We start from the raw sequence: 21,526 nt of genomic DNA, 5'->3' as shown, positions 1-21,526 counted from the left end.
TGTCACCACCAACAAAAAGTTCCCTATTACTTTACGGCTTACAAAGTGCTTCCTCTGCCACCATCTTCTGAGGTGTGTAATGCAGGTAGTTTTCTTTTTATTTTAAATATGAGGAAATTGAGACTTGCTCAAGAAAACATAGCTAGGGCTATAGTAGCCCAAATATTGACTGCTCCTCTCCCAAGTCTGCCTTGTATAAAACCTGAGAGTAATCCTTACAGTAATACTGTTTCAGTGTGTATATGTACATATATACATACATATATAAAATGTATGTGCGTAATATATGTGTAATATATATGTATAAAAATATTTTCTCTTTCAAAAGGATGTTATTCCGGGGGTGTTGGCAGGGACATGCTGGTAAATGTTTAACAATTGCTGTCAAAAAAAATGTACAAAAGCCATGTATTTTGGTTTAATCTGCACTATTAATATTTTCTCCATCACTTTTAAAAGTCAAGACAATCAGGGGCAGCTAGGTGGCACAGTGGATAGAGCTCTGGCCTTGAAGTCAGGAGGACACGAGTTCAAATCCAGTCTCAGAGACATGACACTTACTAGCTGTGTGACCCTGGGCAAGTCACTTAACTCTGATTGCCTCACACACACAAAAAAAAAAAACAAAAACCAAAAACAAGTCAAAAAAAAAGTCAAGACAATCCACAAGACAACAAAACAAAGAAGCCCCGAGTTGTGGTATTTGTCAATTTCTAAGGTGTAAATAATAAATGTTCACACTGAAAATGAAAAAATTTTAATTTGTTTAAAAATTCCACACCCCCCCAGGGGTGGATACTATATCCCTCCCCTTAGCTCTTGAGAGCTCGTGTCCAAGCTGGCTCCAGCATGTCCCTGGGAACAGCTTACATTTCAGGATAGTTTATGTTTGGACCAATACAGTAAGTGTTAGAGGCTGGGACTTAAACTCAGGTCTACCTTCAAATACACTATTTCCAGTGTGTGCTTAATGTAAAAAGGGACGGACAAGCAGTAAGGAAGACCTGGGTTCAAATCCTGCCACAGATGCTTGCAAACTTGTCAGATCCTGAACAGGTCACTTAACCTCTCCCAGCCTCAGTTTCCTCCTCTGTAAAATGGGGATAATAATAGATAATAATATCTCAGGATTGTTGTGAATATCATAGGAGAAAATGTATGTAAAGTACTTTGGAAACCTGAAGCACTGTATAAATGTTGGTGATGATTTCTATCTTTTCCACATAAGAATCTAAGTTCCTGTGGGGGAGTCTGTGTCTTTCTGATATGTCTTCATGGTATGAGGCTCTGATCACAGTGGGTTCTTGGTCCAAGCTCACTGCCTGACTCATCTTCTGATCTGAGGAGACAAAGCTTCCTGTGGAAAGTAAACTTGACCCTGGTCTTAGAGGCTGGCTGAGGTAGCTGCCTACGCAGAAAAGCAGTTCTGCATTGGAGCTGCCCCTCCCAAGTCACCAGCAAATAACTGAACTTTATGTTCCTCCTCCTTCCCACTCCAAGATGATTCTGCTCCCAAGACTCCAGTATATTCTGTCTCCCCCTTCCCCCTAGACAGCGCATCAAAAACAGTCTGTCGACATGCTCCTTCTAGAGAAATAGGCAACAACTGTAGTAGAGTCAGATCACACTCAATGAGTTTGTGTGGGAGTTGCCAATATGATTTAGAAACAACTGTGGCTCTAACCAACTCTAGGATTAGTGAAAGGTCATGAATTACCAATAGTACTCTCTATTTAAAGATATGTAGTCAGAGTTTCAAATACTCAGTGTGGGTAGATCTTTTTGTGAATGAGAAGGGCAATTTCTGGAGTCACCACCAAAGCTAAGTACTGTTCTTGTGAGAGGTAATAAGACACAGTCTTTGACTGATCCCTAGAAGCTGTTAAAAATGGAAGTGAGTCCAGTTGAAGGCCTTCAGCCCAAACCACTAGCGAAGATGCTAATGTCTCTTTTCCTTATCATGAAGCTTAGGGCTTCTGATTTCCTGGTTGTCTAGCTATCACACCTCTGCTGGTTTTGGGCTAGGGAGATCTCCAAGGAGTGAGTGCAATCTTAGGTCTTCTACTTCTCAGTCTAGTGAAGGGATTTCTATACTGGAAAGGGGGTTGGATTGTATGACCTTGACGTTCCTTTCCAATGGTAGGATTCTGTGATTGGAGAACAAATATTGTCCAGATATAGGGGACTTAGAGAAGTTTTCTTATCCCTGCCTCCAAACAGGATGGCTCTAAAACATCCCAGAGACAGTGAGCATCTCTTCTACTATTCCTGCAACAGCCCTTCAGGAGAAGGACACTGCATCCTTCCTCTTAGCATCCCATTTCAGTAGCTCACTAGTACTCTGTCTAATCTGACTTTGAACTCCTGCCTCAAGAGCACAAGGCTCTATCAATGCCTCTTATGTCCCAGTTTTGAGAATCATTGTTTCTGGAAGGGTCATAAGGAAAATCCCCGAAGGCCCTACCTATTCCAGTGCTTTGTCTGAAGCCAAGTGGGAGATACTGAAGGAAGAGAAGGCGCCTGCACCTCCTTTCTCAAAAGGTGGGACTTTTTTCTTTATATGGATATTTTCCTGGATTTTTCTTTCTAAATTTCCTTCCTGGTTGTTGTTGTTGTGGTTCAGTTGTTTCAGTTATGTCCAACTCTTTGTGACCCTATTTGGGGTCTTCTTGGCAAGGATACTGGAGGGGTTTGCCATTTCCTTCTCCAGCTTATTTTATAGAAGAGAAAATTGAAGCAAACAGGGTCAAATGACTTGCCTAGGGTCACACAGCTAGTAAGTGTCTGAGACTGGACTGGAACTCAGGTCTTCCCAACTCCAGGCCTGGCACTCTATCCACTGAGCTAGCTAGCTGCTCCAATAGCTTAAGCCCCATTCTTTCCAATTGTACATGCTCATCCTGCATTAAGTCCCTGCTCCTCCACCTTCTCTTCTAGACTTGAACAATCCCAGCAGTAAAAAAAGCAAAGAATTCAAGACCCAGGCTTGAATTATACACATACTAGCTGTGACCTTGAGCAACTTATTCAAACTCCCAGAGCCTCAGTTTTCTCTCCTGTAAAAGGGGGATCAGAGCACACTACCTACTTCACAGATTATTAGAGATGGGGGGAAGAAGTGCTCTTCAAGTCTTAAATGCTTCAGAGCAATTTAAGTATGCTATTCTTCATACTGTTATACCTCCATGGATCTGGGATCTCACTGGTGAATTACCTTACTCAGGTTCAGATTGCAGTCCATCCCCATTTTGCTTAAATCCTCCTCAGGAGAGCTATCCGGGGTGCTGGAGGTCTTTGGTCTGGGTCTTTATGCAGTCTGCGATTGTCCAGCATGATCTGTATCTCTTGTCACTTACCATTAACCATCCTACCCAGCCATGTATTATTATTATTTTAACCTTTCTGATGTCCATTGTTATATTAATTTTTTTAAATTCTCCAGACTTTGACACCATGCATCAACTACCTTCTTCCTCTGCCCCTTCATCCATTGATGAGCACCTCCTGGAACTTCTATTTCTCCAGACTTTTACACCATACCACCCTCCTCTTTTAGTTTCCCTTTTCTGAGTTGTCTTCTCTCATTAGAATGTAAGCTCCCTGAGGGCAAGGATTGCTTTTTTTTTTTTTGCTTGTATTTATATCCCCAGTACTTTAGCACAGTGCCTGGCATATAATAAATGCTTCATAAATACTAATTGACTTGACTCGACTCTACCTTTTAGGAATGTAAAGAGAACACAAGGAATCCTTCTAGTACATTGAGTGGATCCCTTGTGTAAAATTCATGGGAAGACATGGATGAGAGTCTTAAGGCAGGCAGGCATGGATGGACCGTGGTCTGCATTGTTAGAAGGAATATCTAGATTGATGATATTACATCTATTGGAATAAGAGTTCTTAACCTTTTGTTGTGTCCTAAACCTCTTTGGCAGTATATGGTAAAGCCTATGAGCCCCTTCTCAGAATAATGTTTTTAATAATGCATGAAATAAAACACACAGGATTACCAAAGAAACCAATTATGTTAAAATACAGTTATCAAGATATTAAAAAAAGTTCACAGACCCCAGTTCAAATAACTCCTATCATTAATATTTAGGCTCCTAGAACATGTAGATAATTGCAAGTTTGGCCTAAAGTCCTTGCAGACATCTAAGCTATTGAGCCAAGGAGGTAGGGGCCTTACAGACATGGCTTACTTACCAGTGGGCACACTCACAGCATTTTCAGGCAGGTCACTGGCATTATCAATCACAGAAATGGTGACTTCATAGGTGGCAACCAGTTCTCGATTCAAGGATGATTTCACCATCACAGAACCTGCCAAGTCAGATCAGCTCTACCATTAGTCTCATTGGGAGCTCCCCCAGAAATCCCTGCCTAAATAACAAACTCCTTCATTCTCCCATTTCTTCCTCCTAGCCCCTCCTCCCACTTCCATTCCCCAGAGAGCGAGGAAGGGAGAGACAATATAGATGCTAAGAAATCATTTCTTGTCCTATAGACTTCTCTGGCCTTGTCTGACTCAGAGTGCATGGTCCATCTGGAACCATTCAAGGTTCATCACAACATATAGACCTTTTGCTATTGGCCAGTGAAGCCTTGGACTAATCCCTCTGGGTCAGAACCTTCTCCTTGCCCAATATTAACAAGCAGGCAGAATCAGATTACAATATTGAAATGGATGTTGAGGGCAACCCTAAATGGGAAAAGTCCCAGGATGTGGGCAACCTAGTGGGTGTTTGTAGTAAGAGAGTGAGGCAATGTTCCCCTTTGTCTTGGGGTTTGTGTGTGTGTGTGTGTGTGTGTGTGTGTGTGTTTGGGTGTGTTTATGTGTGTGTTATGGGATATGCACACATATTTATATTTATATATGCCTCAAATCTTTTTTGTAATCACCTCTTCCCTTTCTATTGGCTGTCTCCCAGAGACACTGCCAAGTCAACAGATGAGCTCTTCACCCCTCAGATGTGAATGTTTGTTTTTCACAGTAGAGGTCATTTGGATTTCCCATGCCTAAGGGGAGGATCTGGAAGGGTCATTTTTCCCCCAGCTGCGAAGTGGTAACCTCTAATGTCCACCCCCAATCCTGATGTGAAACTTCTTGCTTTCCCCATTGGGTCTCTTCTAAATCTATTGCTTGAGATTCCTGAGGCCTATCCAGCAGGCCCCCAGTCCTCAAAAGTTCCCCAGACTAATGTGGGCTGTCACTTACCCTAGCAGTGGTCTCCTCCTCCTTTTCCTCCTCCTCTAATTCCCCCTTCCCAAGTCTGGGGAGTGGGGAAAGGGGAGAGGATGGCTGGATTCAGTCTGCAAAGGCCAATCTACCACCTTGGTTGATGATGGCCCCAGTGGGCAGCCCCACAGGATGGGGAAGATGAGGAGTGATGCAGTGGATATGAAGAGAGACAATGGTATGAAGCAGACAAGAGATGAGATGAGAAGTGATAAAGAAATAGAAAGCTCAAACCTGTGGGCCTGCCAGCCATGAGAGAGAGAGAGAAAAGGATTAAAACCAGTTAGTTCAAAGTATAGGAGAAATAACCAAAGGTGGGGGACATAGGGAGAGAGACCCCAGAGCAATTAGGGCAGAGTAGAAGAGAGAAGAGAGAGGCAAATGGCAAAAGGAAAGGGGAGGAGAAAAAACAGAAGGAAGATAAAGTGAGAGGATAGAAAAGGAGAGAGATAGAAAAGGAGATAAAGTGAGAGGATAGAAATAGGAGATGAAATCCAAACAAAGAGGTGAGATGGGACTTGGGAAAGAAGAGAGGGATTTGGTTGGGAGAAGAGATGGAAACAGGGAGATTATACTAAAGAAAGAGGGAAAGAAAGACATGAAGACAGAAAGAGAAGAAGAAGAGAATGGAGGAAGGAAAGGAGAGTTAGCAATCAATGGAGCTAGAAATGGGAAGAGAAGTTAGAGCGAAGGGGCAAAGGAAGAAGAGAAAGAAGGGAGTATTAATGTTAGTAGAGAAAATAACAACAATAATACTAGCTCTTGGGCAGGGGGCCTGGATTCTTGATTTCATGCATATAAGGAACTTCCAGCATGTAAACTCCCTCCACCAATGTAGATCAACAACTTGGCTATACCTTAAAGTCTTGGAGAGTTTACTGAGGGCAATAAGAGGTTAATTGACCTGCCCCAATCACAGACAATGTATCCAGAGGGAGATTACCATTTAAAGAGCATTTTCCATATAACGACTCTATAAGGTAGCAGTGAAAGTATTTTTAGCCCCATTTTATAGATGAGGAAATCGACATTCAAAGTTAACTGCCCATGGTAAGTGGTAGAGAAGGGATCGAAACTCAGGTCTTTTTACTCTGAGTCTGTGTTCTTTCCTTTATTACAAGAAGAGAGAATACACAAGGGAAGAGAGGGCAAGGGGGAAAAATAGAGAGCAAAGGGAGGAGAGGAGGAGTGGAGAAAAGGAGGAGAGAAGATCCAGCTCTGAGAATGAGGAGGAAAAAGGTGAGCAAGCTCTTATACCTGTGTTGATATTCACAGCAAAAGCCTCTTCCTGGTTGGGTACTAGGTGGTCAGTGTCATCCTTGGCTACTATGTCAATAATGAAGTATTCCAGCTCTGGACTCAGGTCATGGTCAATGGCGGTGACATTGGCAATGATGGTACCTGGATCAATTGACTCAAGCACACTCACAGTCTGGATGGGATTGAGGAATTCAGGCCGGGAGTCATTGATGTCATCGATAAGGATAGTGACGATGGCGGTGCCTGAAAGGGGAGCGGTGCCTCGGTCTGCTGCCACCACCACCAGCCTATAGGATTCTTGTTCCTCCCTATCAATGGTGATGTTGCCAACCCGGATGACCCCTGTGATGGGATGGATCACAAAGCGGTCTTGGGCCCCTGCCTGAATTCGGTAGACCAGCTCCCCATTGAGGCCACTGTCTTCATCTGTGGCTGTGACTTGAAGGACAGAAAAGCCTGTGGGTACAAAGAGGGGAAAACGGGGTCTCATGTTAACCTTTGGGTAGCAATTCATAGGCTTGGCATTTCATTTTATGTACTAGGTTTTGGCCCTTCCAGATCATTTAAAACTCTAGCCCCACCTTTTGCTGATTACCTCATCCTAGATTTTTTTTTTCTCCTTGAGGGCAGAGACTGTCTTTTGTCTTTCTTTGTATCCCCAGCAATTAGCACACTGCCTGGCACATAGTAGGTGCTTAATAAATATTTATTGACTGACTGATTATATTGCCCCTAGTAGACCAATGGATCTGGCCCATGAAGGCCAAACATTCATCTTCTACCTTACTAGTAGCCTGGGACACCTGGGACCTCGTGTGTCCCCAGGGATCTCTCTCACCTGCAGGGCAGTTCTCTAGTAGGTATACAGTTAGGATCGAAGGAGTGAATGTAGGCCGGTTGTCATTGTCATCCAGGATAGTGATGATAAGTTCAGCAGTGCCATTGAGAAGCCCAATATCTTCAGCCAGCAACAGCAGCTCCAGGATTGGCGGGAAGAAAGCTTCTCGGTCAATCACAACACCTTGCTTCACCACCACCACACCTATGGTGAGACAGGCAGTCATGGTAGCAAGCAGGACAGGAGGAGAGGGAGAGAGAGACAGACAGACAGACAGACAGACAGAGAGAGACAGAGAAGACAGAGAGACAGAGAGACAGAGAGAGACAGAGACATAGAGAGACAGAGAGACAGAGAGAGACAGACACAGAGAGAGACAGAGAGACAGAGAAAGACAGAGAGACAGAGAGAGACAGACACAGAGAGAGACAGAGAGACAGAGAGACAGAGAGACAGAGAGAGACAGACACAGAGAGAGACAGAGACACAGAGAAAGACAGAGAGACAGAGAGAGAAGAGAGAGACAGAGACACAGAGAGACAGAGAGACAGAGAGAGACAGAGAGAGAGAGAGAGAGAGAGAATAAGGTATAGAAATGGAATGTAGGGTTAGGTGGAAGTATAGGAGAGTGAGCAAGGGTAGAAATAGAGAAAAATGGGGAAAAACAAGGAAAGAAGATGGGGAAAACAGGCAGAGAAAAGCAGGAGAAAATAGACATGAAAGGATAAAAATAAATAGAAAAAAAGATAACAATTAGAGAGATAGCTAGTATTTATATAGCACTTTAAGGTTCACAAAGATCTTTATAAATATTCTCATTTTATCCTTACAACAATTCTGGGAAGTAGGTGCTACTATTATCTCCATTTTACGGTTGAGAAAAACTGAGGAAGACAGAAGCTGTACTGCTTAGGCTTCACAGACAGTGTCTGAGTCTGGATTTGAACTTAGGTCTTACTGAGTATAGGTCCAGTGCTCTATCCACTGTACTACCTAGGTGCCTCAGAAAGGAAGGAAGAAGAGAGAAAGGAAAAATCATTTCCCTCCTAAAATTGGTATTTCTCTTTCCATCCTTCCAATTGCTGATCTTTTCTTAAGGCCCCTTCTGAAATCTTTAAGAGTCGCCTTGCTGTATAGAGCTGATAGAATACCAGGTTGGAGCTGCTCTTTGAGAGACGGACTCAAATGTTTTGTTTTCAGTCTTCTACATTGGATAAAAGTTGTGATAAAAGCCTCTCTTCTAAAGGCTGGTAATCTTGAGAGAGGAGAGCTCTCAGCTCTGGCATTATCTGCCTAAGCTTCTGGTGACCCAAAAGTTTTCTCTGTATCTCTGCTGTCTCTCTGACCATCAGAATGTTCTTCTGAGTGGATAGTAAAGGCCAAGGGGGTGAATATGGGCCAGTAACTGGGGGAGTTTTTGAAATTCCTCAGACTTTATGCTGCAAACTTAGACTTCTTCCCTCCCAAACACAGAGATTTCACAGTCAACTGCCAAATAGAAATAGTGAGGGGCTGCTTAACACCTCCATCCTTCAAGCTTTAGGGCCTTGACACAGTGTGTGCTTATGGGTTTAGTATTAGGGTGTGTGTAGGGGCAGACAGCAAGGGTGTCCCTCGTAAGCCCCTTGGTTTTGGGGACCCCATGGGCAGAAGTACTAAGAGAAGGAGAGCTGAAGACCTAGAGGCAAAAGAAAGGTAAAGAAAGTTCATGGAAAGCTACTTCCCCTTTATAATCAGATAGCAAGATAAGGAGCCTATACTAGGGAGAGATGGAGGCTGTGTATGAAAAGCCCAAGGGCTCCAGAATTGCAGTATAACTGGTATCACTTTCACTTACTGAATATATTCTATCTAAGAGAACAATAACAACAAGAAAGTCAGCAGAAGAGGGAAACTCACTGGTGACCTGTTGATTGAACTGCACCCTTTGAAATGAGCACTTTGGCAAAATTTCTCTATCTTTGGTAGGCATTTCATTTGCTCCTAACCACAGATACAAGCACGGAAGTTCACCTACCAGTGAATGTGTAGGAAAGTCACTTCTTGCTCAGCTGTTGTGAGTTTGGGAGTCTCTTTGGGTAGCTGTGCTGCTAGATTTAGCCTTGAGGTTATTGTTCGATACAGTCTTTACTCACAGTAGTGTGGAGGAATAATAATTACAATAAAGGCTAGCTTTTATGTATTGGTTTACAAACGTTATTGTATCTTATCTTCACAACAACTCTATGAGATAGGTGTTATTATTATCCCCATTTTACAGATGAGGAAATAGGGAAAGAGAGGTTAACTGTCTTGATTTGAACTCAGATCTTTCTCAGTCTTGTTCAATATTTGTAAAGTGCTTAGCACAGTGGCACATAATGGGCACTATAGAAATGCTAGTTGTTATTATTAGAATGCCTCAAAATCATTATCTTGCCTCAGAATGGCAAGAGGACATTATCCAGAGTCTCAGGAGACCTGGGTTCCACTCCTGCTTCAGACACTTACTATCTGTGTAACCTTGGACAAATCATTTAACTTCTCAGAGATTCATCTTCCTTGTCTGTAAAATGGGAGAATTACACCATCTCTTTCATAGACTTGTTGGGAGTGTTTTCATTATGGTTTCCTCTCTGAGAGGCCCCATAACTGTGTGCTCATCTCTCGGTAAGGGGAAGAACTCTAGGGGCCAGCTGGAGCTTCTCAGACCACAAAAGACATGAGTTGGTGATGAAATCTGATTGTCAGCTTGACATGTGGACAGAGTCTCTGAAGTTTCCCCAGCCAAGTTGTTGAGAATCCAGCCATGGGGGAATAAACATCTCCCCCAGCAAGGGACTTTATGAGGAACTGAGGGGCTTAAGAAATGGAGGGTTGGAGGCCTCACCAGTGGTGTTGTCAATGTCAAAGAGGTCACTCTGGGTCCCTAGGAGTCTGTAGGTCACCACTGCATTAATGCCAAGGTCATCATCCAGGGCCAGGATGGGCCCATTCAGCACTGTGATGGGAGTGCCTGTGAGAGACGTACAAATGCAGACATCACCTCTGGGAAGACGATGAGCCCCCACTGCCCCCTCCCTCCTCCCACTTCCCCAAGTGACCCATGGCTGACAATGAACGAGTGATGTGGATGGGGTGAGGGCCCCCATGGGGTCAGGGGCTGAGACAAGTGATGGAGCGGCGGCTGCGGTAGCCTTGGCAGACTGAACTCAGGTGGGGAGCAGCCTCAAAGCCCTGCTGGGGGAGAAAACAAAACATAGCTGTGAGCAAGCCCATTCGGGGCCAGGGCTGAGCCCAGGGCCTGAGGCCTGCCTTCCCAGCAGCCTTTGAAGCAGAGTCACCCTGGAGAGTCTCTGGGCAGTTTCCTGACTTCCCTCTGACATGCAAACTTCTGTACGTGGCTAGGTGTGGGTACTCATGTCCATTTGTGAGCACATAGAGCTGTGAATTTGAGCACATGCATGGCATCCCATGTTCATTCATACATGTGTTTGTGCCAGTGTACCTGTATGTGCATATATCTATACATATTTACATTTTATATTTGTGCATATATCTATACATATTTACAAGTGCATGGGTACACATGCAAGTGTGGGCTATGCTTATCACCTGAGTATATAAGTATACGTAAACACACACATGGCTATCTCTTATATGTATTCACCCAGGTTCACACGTTTGTGGGCACGTATCTGTAAGTGCGTGAGAATATGATCTCTGGGGAATGCCTAAGAAAGGGCTGTCCTTTGGGACATTAAGTCCCTTCCCCAGATTCACTCCTGTTTTGCTAGGACTATGGAAATAGGTGCACCAGGAGGTTTATTTGCACCATTCAATGCCTCAGTGACCAGGGGGTGTATGATTGGGCAACGACTGCCCCCTGGTGGCTCACCTTGTCCACTCATAGTCACATGGGTCTACCCTGACTTTGAGTTCCCCAAATCCCTGGTCTTATGATGACTCTGCTACCCAAACAGCCTAGTCAATTTTGGTGGCTCTAATACAGAAGTAGATGCTTGGCCTTGTCCTTATTACCTGTAGTGGGGAGATATCTGCCACCTGATATCTTCAGACTCTGGGAGGAAATTCGTTGGTAAGGGTAGGGAGAGGACAGAGGCCCGTATGCTGGCATTAAAGGAGGGAGGGCATACTCTTTAAAGCCTCTTGTCACTGAGGTGGAGGGACAGAATGGAGGCTGGCAGAGAGGACAGTGGGAGGGTTAATCTTGCCTAGAAAACTCTTTGTGACTGATCTAAGACCACCTCCTCTGCTTCCCAGGAGAGGAACCTCTGCCCAATTCACATCCTTCGTCAAATCCAGCTTCCCAGGGCCAGCACTTGGGTTCTTTCCCTGAAGGAGGTGGACTTAGAATGTTCCAAGCCATAGCCAACTCTTCCTTCCATAAGCCACTAGAGGGCTCCCTTTGGCATTTCCTCATCAACTGCCCCATCTGCCATTTCACCATTTTCCAAGTTAGTGTGTCTTTTCTCCCCAGTGAGATTGTGCAGTTCTTAAAAGTAGGGCTCATGTCATGGATTTCTCTGGAGTTTTGCACCACTCACTCCCAACACCCAATGGGAGATCCCCAAGCCCTCAAGTCCTGCCAGGTTAGGAAGAGTGGCTTCCTTTCCACTGTCATCATGTGGCTAACACCTTAAAGCAGTGACAAGCTTCATGGAGGCCGTGGTGACACTAGAAATGTAGCTGGTAACTTTTGCTACATTGACAAGGGTCTCTGTCTCCTTTACATAGAAAACTTCCACAGTTCAATTTAATCCAACAAGACAATCCTTAAGGAACTACTATGTGCCAGGCATTGGACCAGGAGCAACGCCTGCCCAAATGACCAGTCCTCATCCTCACAAAGCTCATAAGCAAGCCCAGGCCCAGATCAGGGGCTCAGTAAATAACTCACTGAACTGACATTCTCTTTCCCTCTTTTTGTCTCCCCAACCTCCCATCACTGTAGGTCCTGGCACCCTGCCTAGGGGTTTCCCAGGGGTTGGGTCTCTTTTGCACATACCCGCAGGAGAATTCTCCATCACCTCTGCCTGGTAGGTGCTCTGGGTGAAGAGTGGGTGGTTGTCATTTTCATCTTCAAGGGAGACCACCAGTAGGTCAAAATCCTGGGGGGGGGGAAGAAGAGGATGGTGGTGGGAGAGGGCAGGGGAAGGGGCCAACACTCTCAAAGTGGGATACTATAGGCAGAGGGCTACAAAATGTGAGCATGGGACACCAGATGGATGACCCTGAAACAAGAAAAGGGAGGGTGTAGTGACTTTTAGAAAACAATAGCATTTTGCCTTTGCCATTTCCTCTTTTTCAGTGATTTCTCATTTGGTCCTAAGCCCCAGTGAAATAGGTATAATGGGTAATTATCACCATTATTTCAGAACATGGAAAAACTAGGGCTCAGAAATCATGAGTAATTTTGTTATTGGGATGGCTTGCCAGGGCCCTGAGATCCATCTTGTTTAGTCTGCTTTTCTCCTTATGTGTCACATCCAGGACAACTCCCATCTGTTTATTTCTTTTCTTTTTTTTTTTTTTTGCCCTTAGAGTTTTACTGATGTCTTTTGCATTTACATTAGTCATTTCTGGAAATTCCTCCCCACCCTCTTACCAAAACTGAACCTTCCCTTTAACTAAGAAAAACAGTTAAGCAAAAAACATCCAACACTCTGACTCTGATGGAAAGGGTATCTGCATATCATTCTGCCTGCCTCTCTGCTGAGAGGAGAGGGGCATGTTCTCTTATCTGTTCACTTGGTGTTTTAATTCCTCAGAATCCATCTTTATTTTGGTGATATTTTCATTTACATTTTTTGGGGTTGTCATGGATCTTGTTTCCGCTTTCTACTCACTCATATGCTCTGTCCCTTGACCAAAGTCCTCCTCTGATGCCTTGTGGGGAGGTGACCTTGGGTTCTCCAAGGCTATGGGAGTGGGGTGCAAGGTCTGGTATATTCTTTCAAGCTAGGAAGGCTTTGAGTATGGAGTTAATGAGGGACTGAATGCCTGTGATCTGAGGACCAGTCTAGCTATGGTTGGGAGAAGCCAAGTTGGCCACAGGCCGATGAATTCTTTGGTCACAGTAACTTCCAAACACCATGTACTAGGGCCCAGAGAGGTGGGGATCTGTATTGGTTGAGGGATAATTCATATCAATCCATTAGACTGTAAGCTCCTTGAGGGTAAGGACTATCTTTTGCCTCTTTTTGTATCCTCAGCACTTACCATGGTCCCTAGCACATAGTAGGCATTTAATAAATAAATATTTATTAATTTGTTGACCAATGAAATCATGGATCCTTGAAGAACTGATGAAAAAGAGGCATCAAGACACCTGTGGACACTGATGGTGTCCTCACAAGTACAATCACCTGCACATTCATCCAAGGGACTAAAGTGGCGTTTTCTGTTTCCTAGAGCACAAAGGCAGCTTGTGCCTACCCTAGTGCCTACATCAAGCCTATAGAGTTCCAAAGACTCACCAAAACAGTTACAAGTGACTTTATAATTGTACAAAGTAAGACTTGGGCATCATGCACCAATGGCAAGTGAATGTATTTGCATACTGTAAATACATATTGAATAGAGTTGAAGCCAAGAGTAGGTGAGTGGGGGAGTAGAGTAGGAAATTCTAGATGGTGAGGGGACTGGAGAAGGATGAAGAAGGGTGGAAGATAAGACTGGGGGAGGGGTTGGCACGAGAGCTCTCTTCAGGCATAGCTTGGCCCCAAAGGGCAGAAGCAGACTTTGACCTGATGTAAGAAAATTCCTAAATCTATCTTTCTTACAATGAGAGCAATTTCCAAGTGGAATGGTGTACTTTGGGAGGGCGTGGGTGTCTCCTCACCAGAGGTCTTTAAGCAGTATCTGGATGATGACTCTCATGTATGTTGTAGAGGTCTGTCTTATTCGGGCATGGGTGGGACCAAACAGCTGCTGAATTTCCATCTAACTGAGAGCCTGTGCTTTTGAAATAAGATTGGGAGCCAGGTTTTCTCATTCCTACACCACATTCCCAACTCCTCCACCATGGGAATTTTTAAGATATGTGCAAGAAAAGAAGGAAGAACAAATGGAAAGAGGAAAAAGAAAAGGCAGAGATCAAAGAAAGGCAGAGGGGGCAGAACAACACAAAGAAGAAGAGGGAGATATTGAGAGCCTCAACATTTTTTAAAGCTTAAAGGGCTCAGAGATAATCTAGTTTTAGGATAATGTCATACAGAGCTGGAGGGGACCCAAGATCTCCTCTAGTCTAGCCCTCTCATTTTACAGATCAGCAAATAGACTCAGAGAAGGAGTGACCTCTGCTCTTTCCACTATACCACACAGGGAAGAGGAGAGAAAGAGACTTCCTAAAGCAGTCTCCTTGACATAAACTGTTCCTCCTTGCTTTGATAATGGCAAAGGGAAGAACAAGTCAATCTAACTGGCATTTGAGGATCCTTTCAGGACTGTGGAGAGCACCTGTGTACACGGGAGGTAGGCACTGGCATGGTCATACCCAAGGAGAAGGAGGAGTCTTCACACCTTCCTGTCTCACCTTTTGTCCTCTGCCCCATCCCCACCCTGCCCCTACTGCTGACACTCACTCACCCTTCTGGCAATGCGTGGGTTTTCCGGGTTGTCCTTCACAGAAATAGTCAATTTATACTCAGGAATCCTTTCTCGGTCCAGGGGCCGGTTCACAGTGATTATCCCTGTCTGAGAAGGGAAGATGTGAAATGAATATGTGTTTGAGGGTCTAGTGGGGGAGGAGGCCCCTCCCCACCTGAAAAATCCCCTCTCTTCTGAGGCCTTCCATCCCTTTGGCCCTGGGGATGGATGAGTTGCAGCCACTGTAGCAGGCTCAGATTATGTTTCATGGAAGAGGTTCATGACCTCTGGGGGGCAGTGTTTCCCAGCCTTGGTTCATGTATGGCGATAAAATTCTCCAAAGAAATTGGATTTTAATTTTTTATCATTTAACAAACCACCACAACAAAACATGCCATGTAATGCTCCCCTCCATCCCTCCCTGAGGTGAGGGCTAAATCTCCATAATAGAACAAGTAGCATTAGGGTCTGACTGAGACGGACCATTGATGTAGACAGATATACTAATAACAGATCAAGTTAGTGGTGCCCATGGAGCAAATCCCAGCACCAAGTGGGTCATAACCAAGTGGGGATCAGCCTTGATAGTGAGGCTAAGGGTTAGGTTGAGCAGGAGGGTAGAGGCAGGAATGGGAATGGGAAAATGATGGTAACATTCAAACCAAAGTCCCCAAAACCACATTTCCACTTAACGGCATACATGTTTTTTTTCTTTATGGGTCTCAGAGTGGCCAAGGAAAAGTAGGCAAAGGCAAGGAGTATGGTTTCTGTCTTTTTGATATGGTTAAGCATGATCTTGGAGGAGGTTCAGTGAGCTCCCAAGAACAGCATGCATCTCTGCTGGTGTGAGTGCTGGTGGTTGGCTTGGGGCAGAAGGGTGTGTGTGTGTGTGTGTGTGTACTGTAGGAACCACTGCCCAAAGAGCGTCAAGAGGAGGAAAGGAGTCCCACCGTGGCATTGATGAAGAAGGCATTGTTTCTGTTGCCAGCAGTAATATTGAAGGTGAGGAGGGCGTTAGGGCCGCTATCAGCATCGCTGGCCAGGATGTGGGCCACGAAGCTGGTCACAGGGCTGTTCTCACTGAGGGTGATGTTCATGGGCAGATTCAGCAACACTGGATCATTGTCGTTGATGTCCAACACACGGATTCCCACCAAAATCTGGGGCAAGGGATGGAGAAGAGGTAACAGTATGAGTCCAGGACAAATAGAGAGCAAGAAGAAGCAGAGAGACTAAGAGAAGGAGGAATTCATTTCACTGAAATAAGCATTTGCAAAGTATTTGTTATGTGCTAGGCACTGGCCAAACAAAGACAAAAACAGAAGAGTCCATGCCCTCAAGGAACTTATAGTCTATTGGGAAAAGTAAAGAAGGAAGAGGAAGAGGGTGAAGGGAAAGAAGAGAAGGACAAAAAAAAAAGAGGAGGAAGATGGTAAAGAAGAAGAGGAAAGAGGGGGAAAGGGGAAGGAAGAGAAGAAAGAGGATCTGAGGATGGAAATAAATCTAGCAGAAGTTCCCAGACGAGAAGGTCCAGAACTCACCACAGATAATGCTAGTTAGACCACTTAGGGCATGAGGGACAGCATTCCCATTGCTGTGCTGTACTGTGTAAATTATGTAATAGTAATACTGTAATAATAATAACAAAAATAATACTTTCAGGCTTGTAAAATGCCTTATAAATATAATCTTATATATATTTGTTTAAATTTTAAATTCAAATTAATTAAATATATATACACTCACTCTGGGAGGTAGGTGTTATTATTACCCCCATTTTACAGATAAAGCAACTGAGGCAGGAAGTGACTTGTCCAGGGTCACACAGCTAGTAAGTGTCTGGAGGCTGGGTTTGAACTCAGGTTTTTCTGATCCCAGGCCCAATGTTCTACCCACTGTGCCACCTAGCTTGCACGAGCAAAGTCCTTATGGTTATTGGGCAAGTCTATGGTAGGGTTTAGGGTTCTGGCTCCTAGAATGTCTATAGACAGCTACCTCCCAGCCATGAGCATAGGGCAAAGTGAAGCCTAGAGAAGTCCAAACATCAGAGAAGCTTGGGATAACTTTGGGGGCCCAATGAGATTAAATCTTGAGAAGATGGCAGCACCATGAAGACTTTCTATGATCCTTTTGAAATTTTGGGTAGAAGGAAGTTGCCCAACCAGGGTCAGAGGTGAGGAGGAGGAGAAGGAAAGGGCAGCTGTGGGCAAGAGATCCACCTGTCATTCGCTGTACACAGACTCACCGTGGAACTGAGTGGGGGAATCCCCCTGTCCCGAGCACAGATGGTGAGGTTGTAGAAAGCAATGTTTTCCCGGTCGAGCTCAACATCCTTCCGGACCCGAAGCTCTCCCTCCACAGGAGAGATCAGAAACTCACCTGGAGGCCAAGGCAGTAACCAGATTCAGGAAGAAGCAGTTTCAGGGAGTCCCATTTGAGCTGAACAGAGCCCAGCCCTCTCCCCTCCCACCTTTCCCCTTCCTCAATGAAAAGCTTGGTTTTGGACAAGAGATGAGAAGATGTACCACCTCTCCCTTCTTCACAGAGGTGGGAGACTGTGGGTCTGGAATAGGGTAAACACTGTCAGTCTCAGTTGACGTGTTGGTTAGTTTTTGCCGTATTGCTTCTCACTCCCCCTTCTTTCTTTTTCTTTTAAAAAAATTCTTTAATATATGAGACCACTTGTTGATCTGGGGAACGATATATTTAGCAATAAAGGTAATATAAAACAAAAAAATATCAATACAGATTTTCTGAAAGAAAAACAAAATCTTATTGGACTAAAAGCCAAGCTAGGGTCAGGGGCTTGTGCCTCTGTTTTTCCTTCCTGAGATGTATTTTAGATTTGAAGAGGGATATGCCAAGGTCTAGGGTAGGGAACAAATGTCTTGAAGTGTCAAGGGTTTGAGGAAAGGGGGAGGAATGTAAGAAGAGAATTATGGAGAGAAGGGATTGCAGGAGATCCAAGTTCTGTTTCCTGTCCAATCCCTGATGTGCTTCTGATATCAGACAAATCACCTTCTCTTTTGGGGTCTTGGCTTTGGGGAGAATGATCCTTTCCTTCAGCCTTCAATGCCCAACCCTTCCCCATTAATGCCTCCAGCCCCCAGGTGTCGATTAGCAGGCTGGGGCTTGCTCTTGGCCAAACTGTGAAGCTTGCAAAATGGGTTCCCTTTGTTCCTGCCCTTCCTCTCTTCTTCCCTCCAGGTATCTGGTTGTCTCGGCCTTATCCTCTGCAGTCATACTGTGGTCACCCATGGTGTGTGCTCTAGGTCGGATCAGGGGCCTCCGCTCTGCCCTTGTGGAGACTCCAGACCACCTGCCATTTAGATACTCTGTGCCGTATGGGCATCGCAACACAGAGGGGAGCACCAGAACCGAGAGCATCCCTTGGGTACCCCAGCCCCACACACTTGCTCACATCAAGTTCCTCTGCCCACTCAGCTAGTTACTCTTCCCTTTGTTTCTGGAATTCCTCACCAACCTCCTTCTCTCTCTCCTATGCACAGGCCTACTCATCCTACACCCCACCTCCATTTTCTCTATACTCCCTTTCTTGCTTTTCTCCCCTCCCCTCCCCTCTTACCTCTTGTCCTCTCCTCCCCTCTCCTCCTCTCTCCTCCTATCCCTCTCCTTCTCCATCCCTTGCCTCCTTCTCTCCGTCCCTTCCTCTCTGGTCCCCTCTCCTTACTTCTCTCTTCCTCTCCTCCCCTCCCCTCTCCTCCCATCCCCCATCCTCCCTTCCCCTTCTCTCCCACCCCTGCCTCCTTCTCTCCCTCTCCTCCTCTCCTCTCTCTTCCCCTCCACTCTCTTCTCTTCTCCTCTTCCTTACCTCTCCCCTTCTCTCCCATCCCTTGACTCCTCCCCCCTCCTCCCCCTCCCCTTCTCTCCTATCCCCTATCCCCTTCTCTCCTTCTCTCCTCTCTCCTCCCTCTCCCATTCTCTACTCACTCATTCCCTTAGGAACACACTGCTTTCTGACCCCCTTCCTCTTCTCCTTTCCACATACCAGGGAGCTAGTTTCTCCCACTTCGTCTCTAACATCAGCAATGAGGATATTCCTCAATGCCTTTAAATAGATCCTTGAAATCCAGGGTAACTCCATCCCAGCACAACCTCCTGGACACAGCAGTTTTACCTTTCATTCCAGGGCACCTCCAGGTTTGAAAACTGGTGTGCTCACACTGCCCCAAGAAAAGCATTTGGTAAGCTCATTAGCATGAAAGACTTAAGGTGTAACGGGTCACTTAGACTAGGTAATATGTTTATTTTTTAGCAACAAGCTGACAATTCTCGATGCAAGAGACTGCTCGGTTAATTATGGAATTTTAGGTTTGGTGGCATAGCAGCATGAGATGTATTTGGGGGAGTCTGGACCACCCCCCTGCCCCTCATCACCCAGCATGGGTGACCACTTAGTACACCTTTGCATGAGGCCAGCCCTGTAACAGGCTTTGGCTGAGCATAGCTGGAAGGCCAACTCCCTGCCCCAATCTCTCCTCCTCATCCTTTATCCCACAATCCCTTTCCCCTTATATACTCACAGGCACCTGTTGGCTCTTTTGTATCGGCCAAAGGTCATATGATCATGTAATCCGATTTGGAGCTGGAAGGGACCTTAGAGGCACAATTTCCTCATTTTATAGTTAAGGAAGCTGAGGTCTTGAGGTGAAGGGACTTACCCAGGTTCACATAATGTCAGAAGCTGCATTTGAACCCAGGTCCTCTGACTTCCAAATGCAGCACACTTTTCCGCAGGTCTGAGGTTACGCATTTACGCTTGGACTAAAACCCACAGAATCACAGAAACCTGGAGTTGTAGGGGCCCTTAAAAACATGAATCTAGCCTAGCCCCCTCATTTTATAGATAATGACAATAGCTAGCATCTCTATGGTCTGCAAAGTACTTTATAAATATTACCTCATCAGAGCCATACAATAACCCCAGGAGGTAGGTGCTATTATTACCCCCATTCTACAGAGGAGGAAACTGAGGCAGAGGTTCATTGACTTGGCCGGTGTCACACAGCTACTAAATCTCTGAGGCAGGATTTGAACTCAGGTTTTCCTGACTCAGGGGCTCACCGCCTAGATGAGGCAGCTGAGGCCAGGAACGGTGAAACAACTGACCAGCAGCACAGTGAGTGACCCTATGGGGAGGGCAGGGTCTACACCTGCATCTCTTACTCATCCTAAGCTAGGGTTCATTCTGTTCAGACCCATTGAGGTTTGTACCAAATTCTGACTTTTCCACATGTCAACCACCAGTGGCAGGAGGCCATAACACAGCTGGCAAGGTCCATGCCCTTTTGTTTTCGGTTTTTAGAAACTACCCTGCCTTGCTGGATTGACCACCCTGGGGATTTTTACCCTTTTCAGACAAACTGGTGCTAACACAGGAGGATAAGAGTTTACTTTTTATTTTCCTCTGTTTGATAGCTGGGAGAAACTGAGGCCCAGAGAGGGAAAGCAAATAGCCAGAAGTCACACAGCAATCTTAGGCTCAAGGCTGAGAACTGAGTCCAGGCTTCCCCCACGATCTCTCCTGCTTGTCTTGCCTCCCTTAATCATCTTCCACCCTTTCCCAGCCTGGCCCTGGGCTCCTCCTGCTCTGATTTTATAATGACATAAAGAGATAGGCAAACCTTCGGCCAAGGTTTCCCAACAATCCCTCCTATGTCCGTGTCCCTTACATTCTTCCCACCCGGCCTCCAGCCAGGCAAGACTTCGGCCCCTTCCGCCCGATAGCAAAAGGCTGCCAAGTTTCCCTGTGGGGCGGACGGATATTGTTTGGAGCAGGATTTCCTGAGCCTGATGTTCTGGGGATTCCCACCTCCTCCACATCCCTCCCCTTGCTCCCCACTCCCCTACTGTCAGTGGGGGTGGGGTGGGGAGGAGCAGGGGCTCCTCTCCCCACTGGTTGTTGGATCTCAATCTCTAGGCAGGGCGCTTTTGTTCTGGCGTGTGGGAGGGAAGCCAGCCCCGCCCTGTTAGTCCCTAGTAGGGACGGGCAGATTGATGCTGGAATCTCAGGGTGGGGGTCGTGCTAGGGACGGGTGGTCTCAGCCAGGCCCACTACGGGGTGGGCACTGAGCCGGGAGGGAGCAGTCAGCCAAAAGGCCCGCTAGCCACCGAGTCGTTCTGGAGAGCCTTCAGCCCTTAACGACCTTCTGGAGACAGAGACATTTTGGGTGGCTAATGTCCTGCAAACCACCAGTTCATTTGAGTCATACCCAGATCAAATATCACCTATTATACAATCCAAATGAACACTTGGATGTGATTGATTAGAAATGACATCAGCGCTCAAGTATTTCCAATGATCTGATAATGATATTGGCTTACATTTGCTTAGTGTTTGATACGGTTTATGAACCTTACCCTGGGGCCCCCATGGGCCCACAGATAGATTTCAGGGAGTTGTGAACTTATTGTTACAATAACAAGCTATTATATTAATAATTCCATTAATATATTATAATTATTAATACATTTTAATAGTCTGATAACTGCATTTTAGTAGAATTAGTTTCCTTTTCATTTCTCTGCATTTTGTCATACACATTTAAGAGCATGATTCTAAGAAAAGCTCTGATAGG

General features: G+C 45.4%; 1 protein-coding gene across 4 annotated transcripts in view; it reads right to left on the bottom strand.

Annotated features, from left to right (window-relative positions):
- Window positions 1-21,526, bottom strand: part of CDH23 (cadherin related 23) — a 600,475-nt gene that overhangs the window by 22,699 nt on the left and 556,250 nt on the right. For 3 of the 4 annotated variants that reach the window (XM_027858426.1, XM_027858400.1, XM_027858408.1), the window contains exons 40-47: window positions 17,173-17,306; window positions 15,878-16,087; window positions 14,928-15,035; window positions 12,346-12,448; window positions 10,207-10,332; window positions 7,338-7,541; window positions 6,497-6,955; window positions 4,207-4,323 (exon numbers count right to left, since the gene is read on the bottom strand). In XM_027858426.1, the coding sequence (XP_027714227.1) occupies window positions 4,207-4,323; window positions 6,497-6,955; window positions 7,338-7,541; window positions 10,207-10,332; window positions 12,346-12,448; window positions 14,928-15,035; window positions 15,878-16,087; window positions 17,173-17,306 (1,461 nt within the window). Of the gene's footprint in view, window positions 1-4,206; window positions 4,324-6,496; window positions 6,956-7,337; window positions 7,542-10,206; window positions 10,333-10,451; window positions 10,554-12,345; window positions 12,449-14,927; window positions 15,036-15,877; window positions 16,088-17,172; window positions 17,307-21,526 lie in introns of those variants that run through there. The other variant, XM_027858414.1, reaches the window with a different exon arrangement.

The sequence above is a fragment of the Vombatus ursinus genome, unplaced genomic scaffold (assembly GCF_900497805.2).
Source record: "Vombatus ursinus unplaced genomic scaffold, bare-nosed wombat genome assembly UNPS02000749.1, whole genome shotgun sequence".
Lineage (NCBI taxonomy): Eukaryota > Metazoa > Chordata > Mammalia > Diprotodontia > Vombatidae > Vombatus > Vombatus ursinus.
This window is presented reverse-complemented; position numbering and strand designations above follow the sequence as displayed.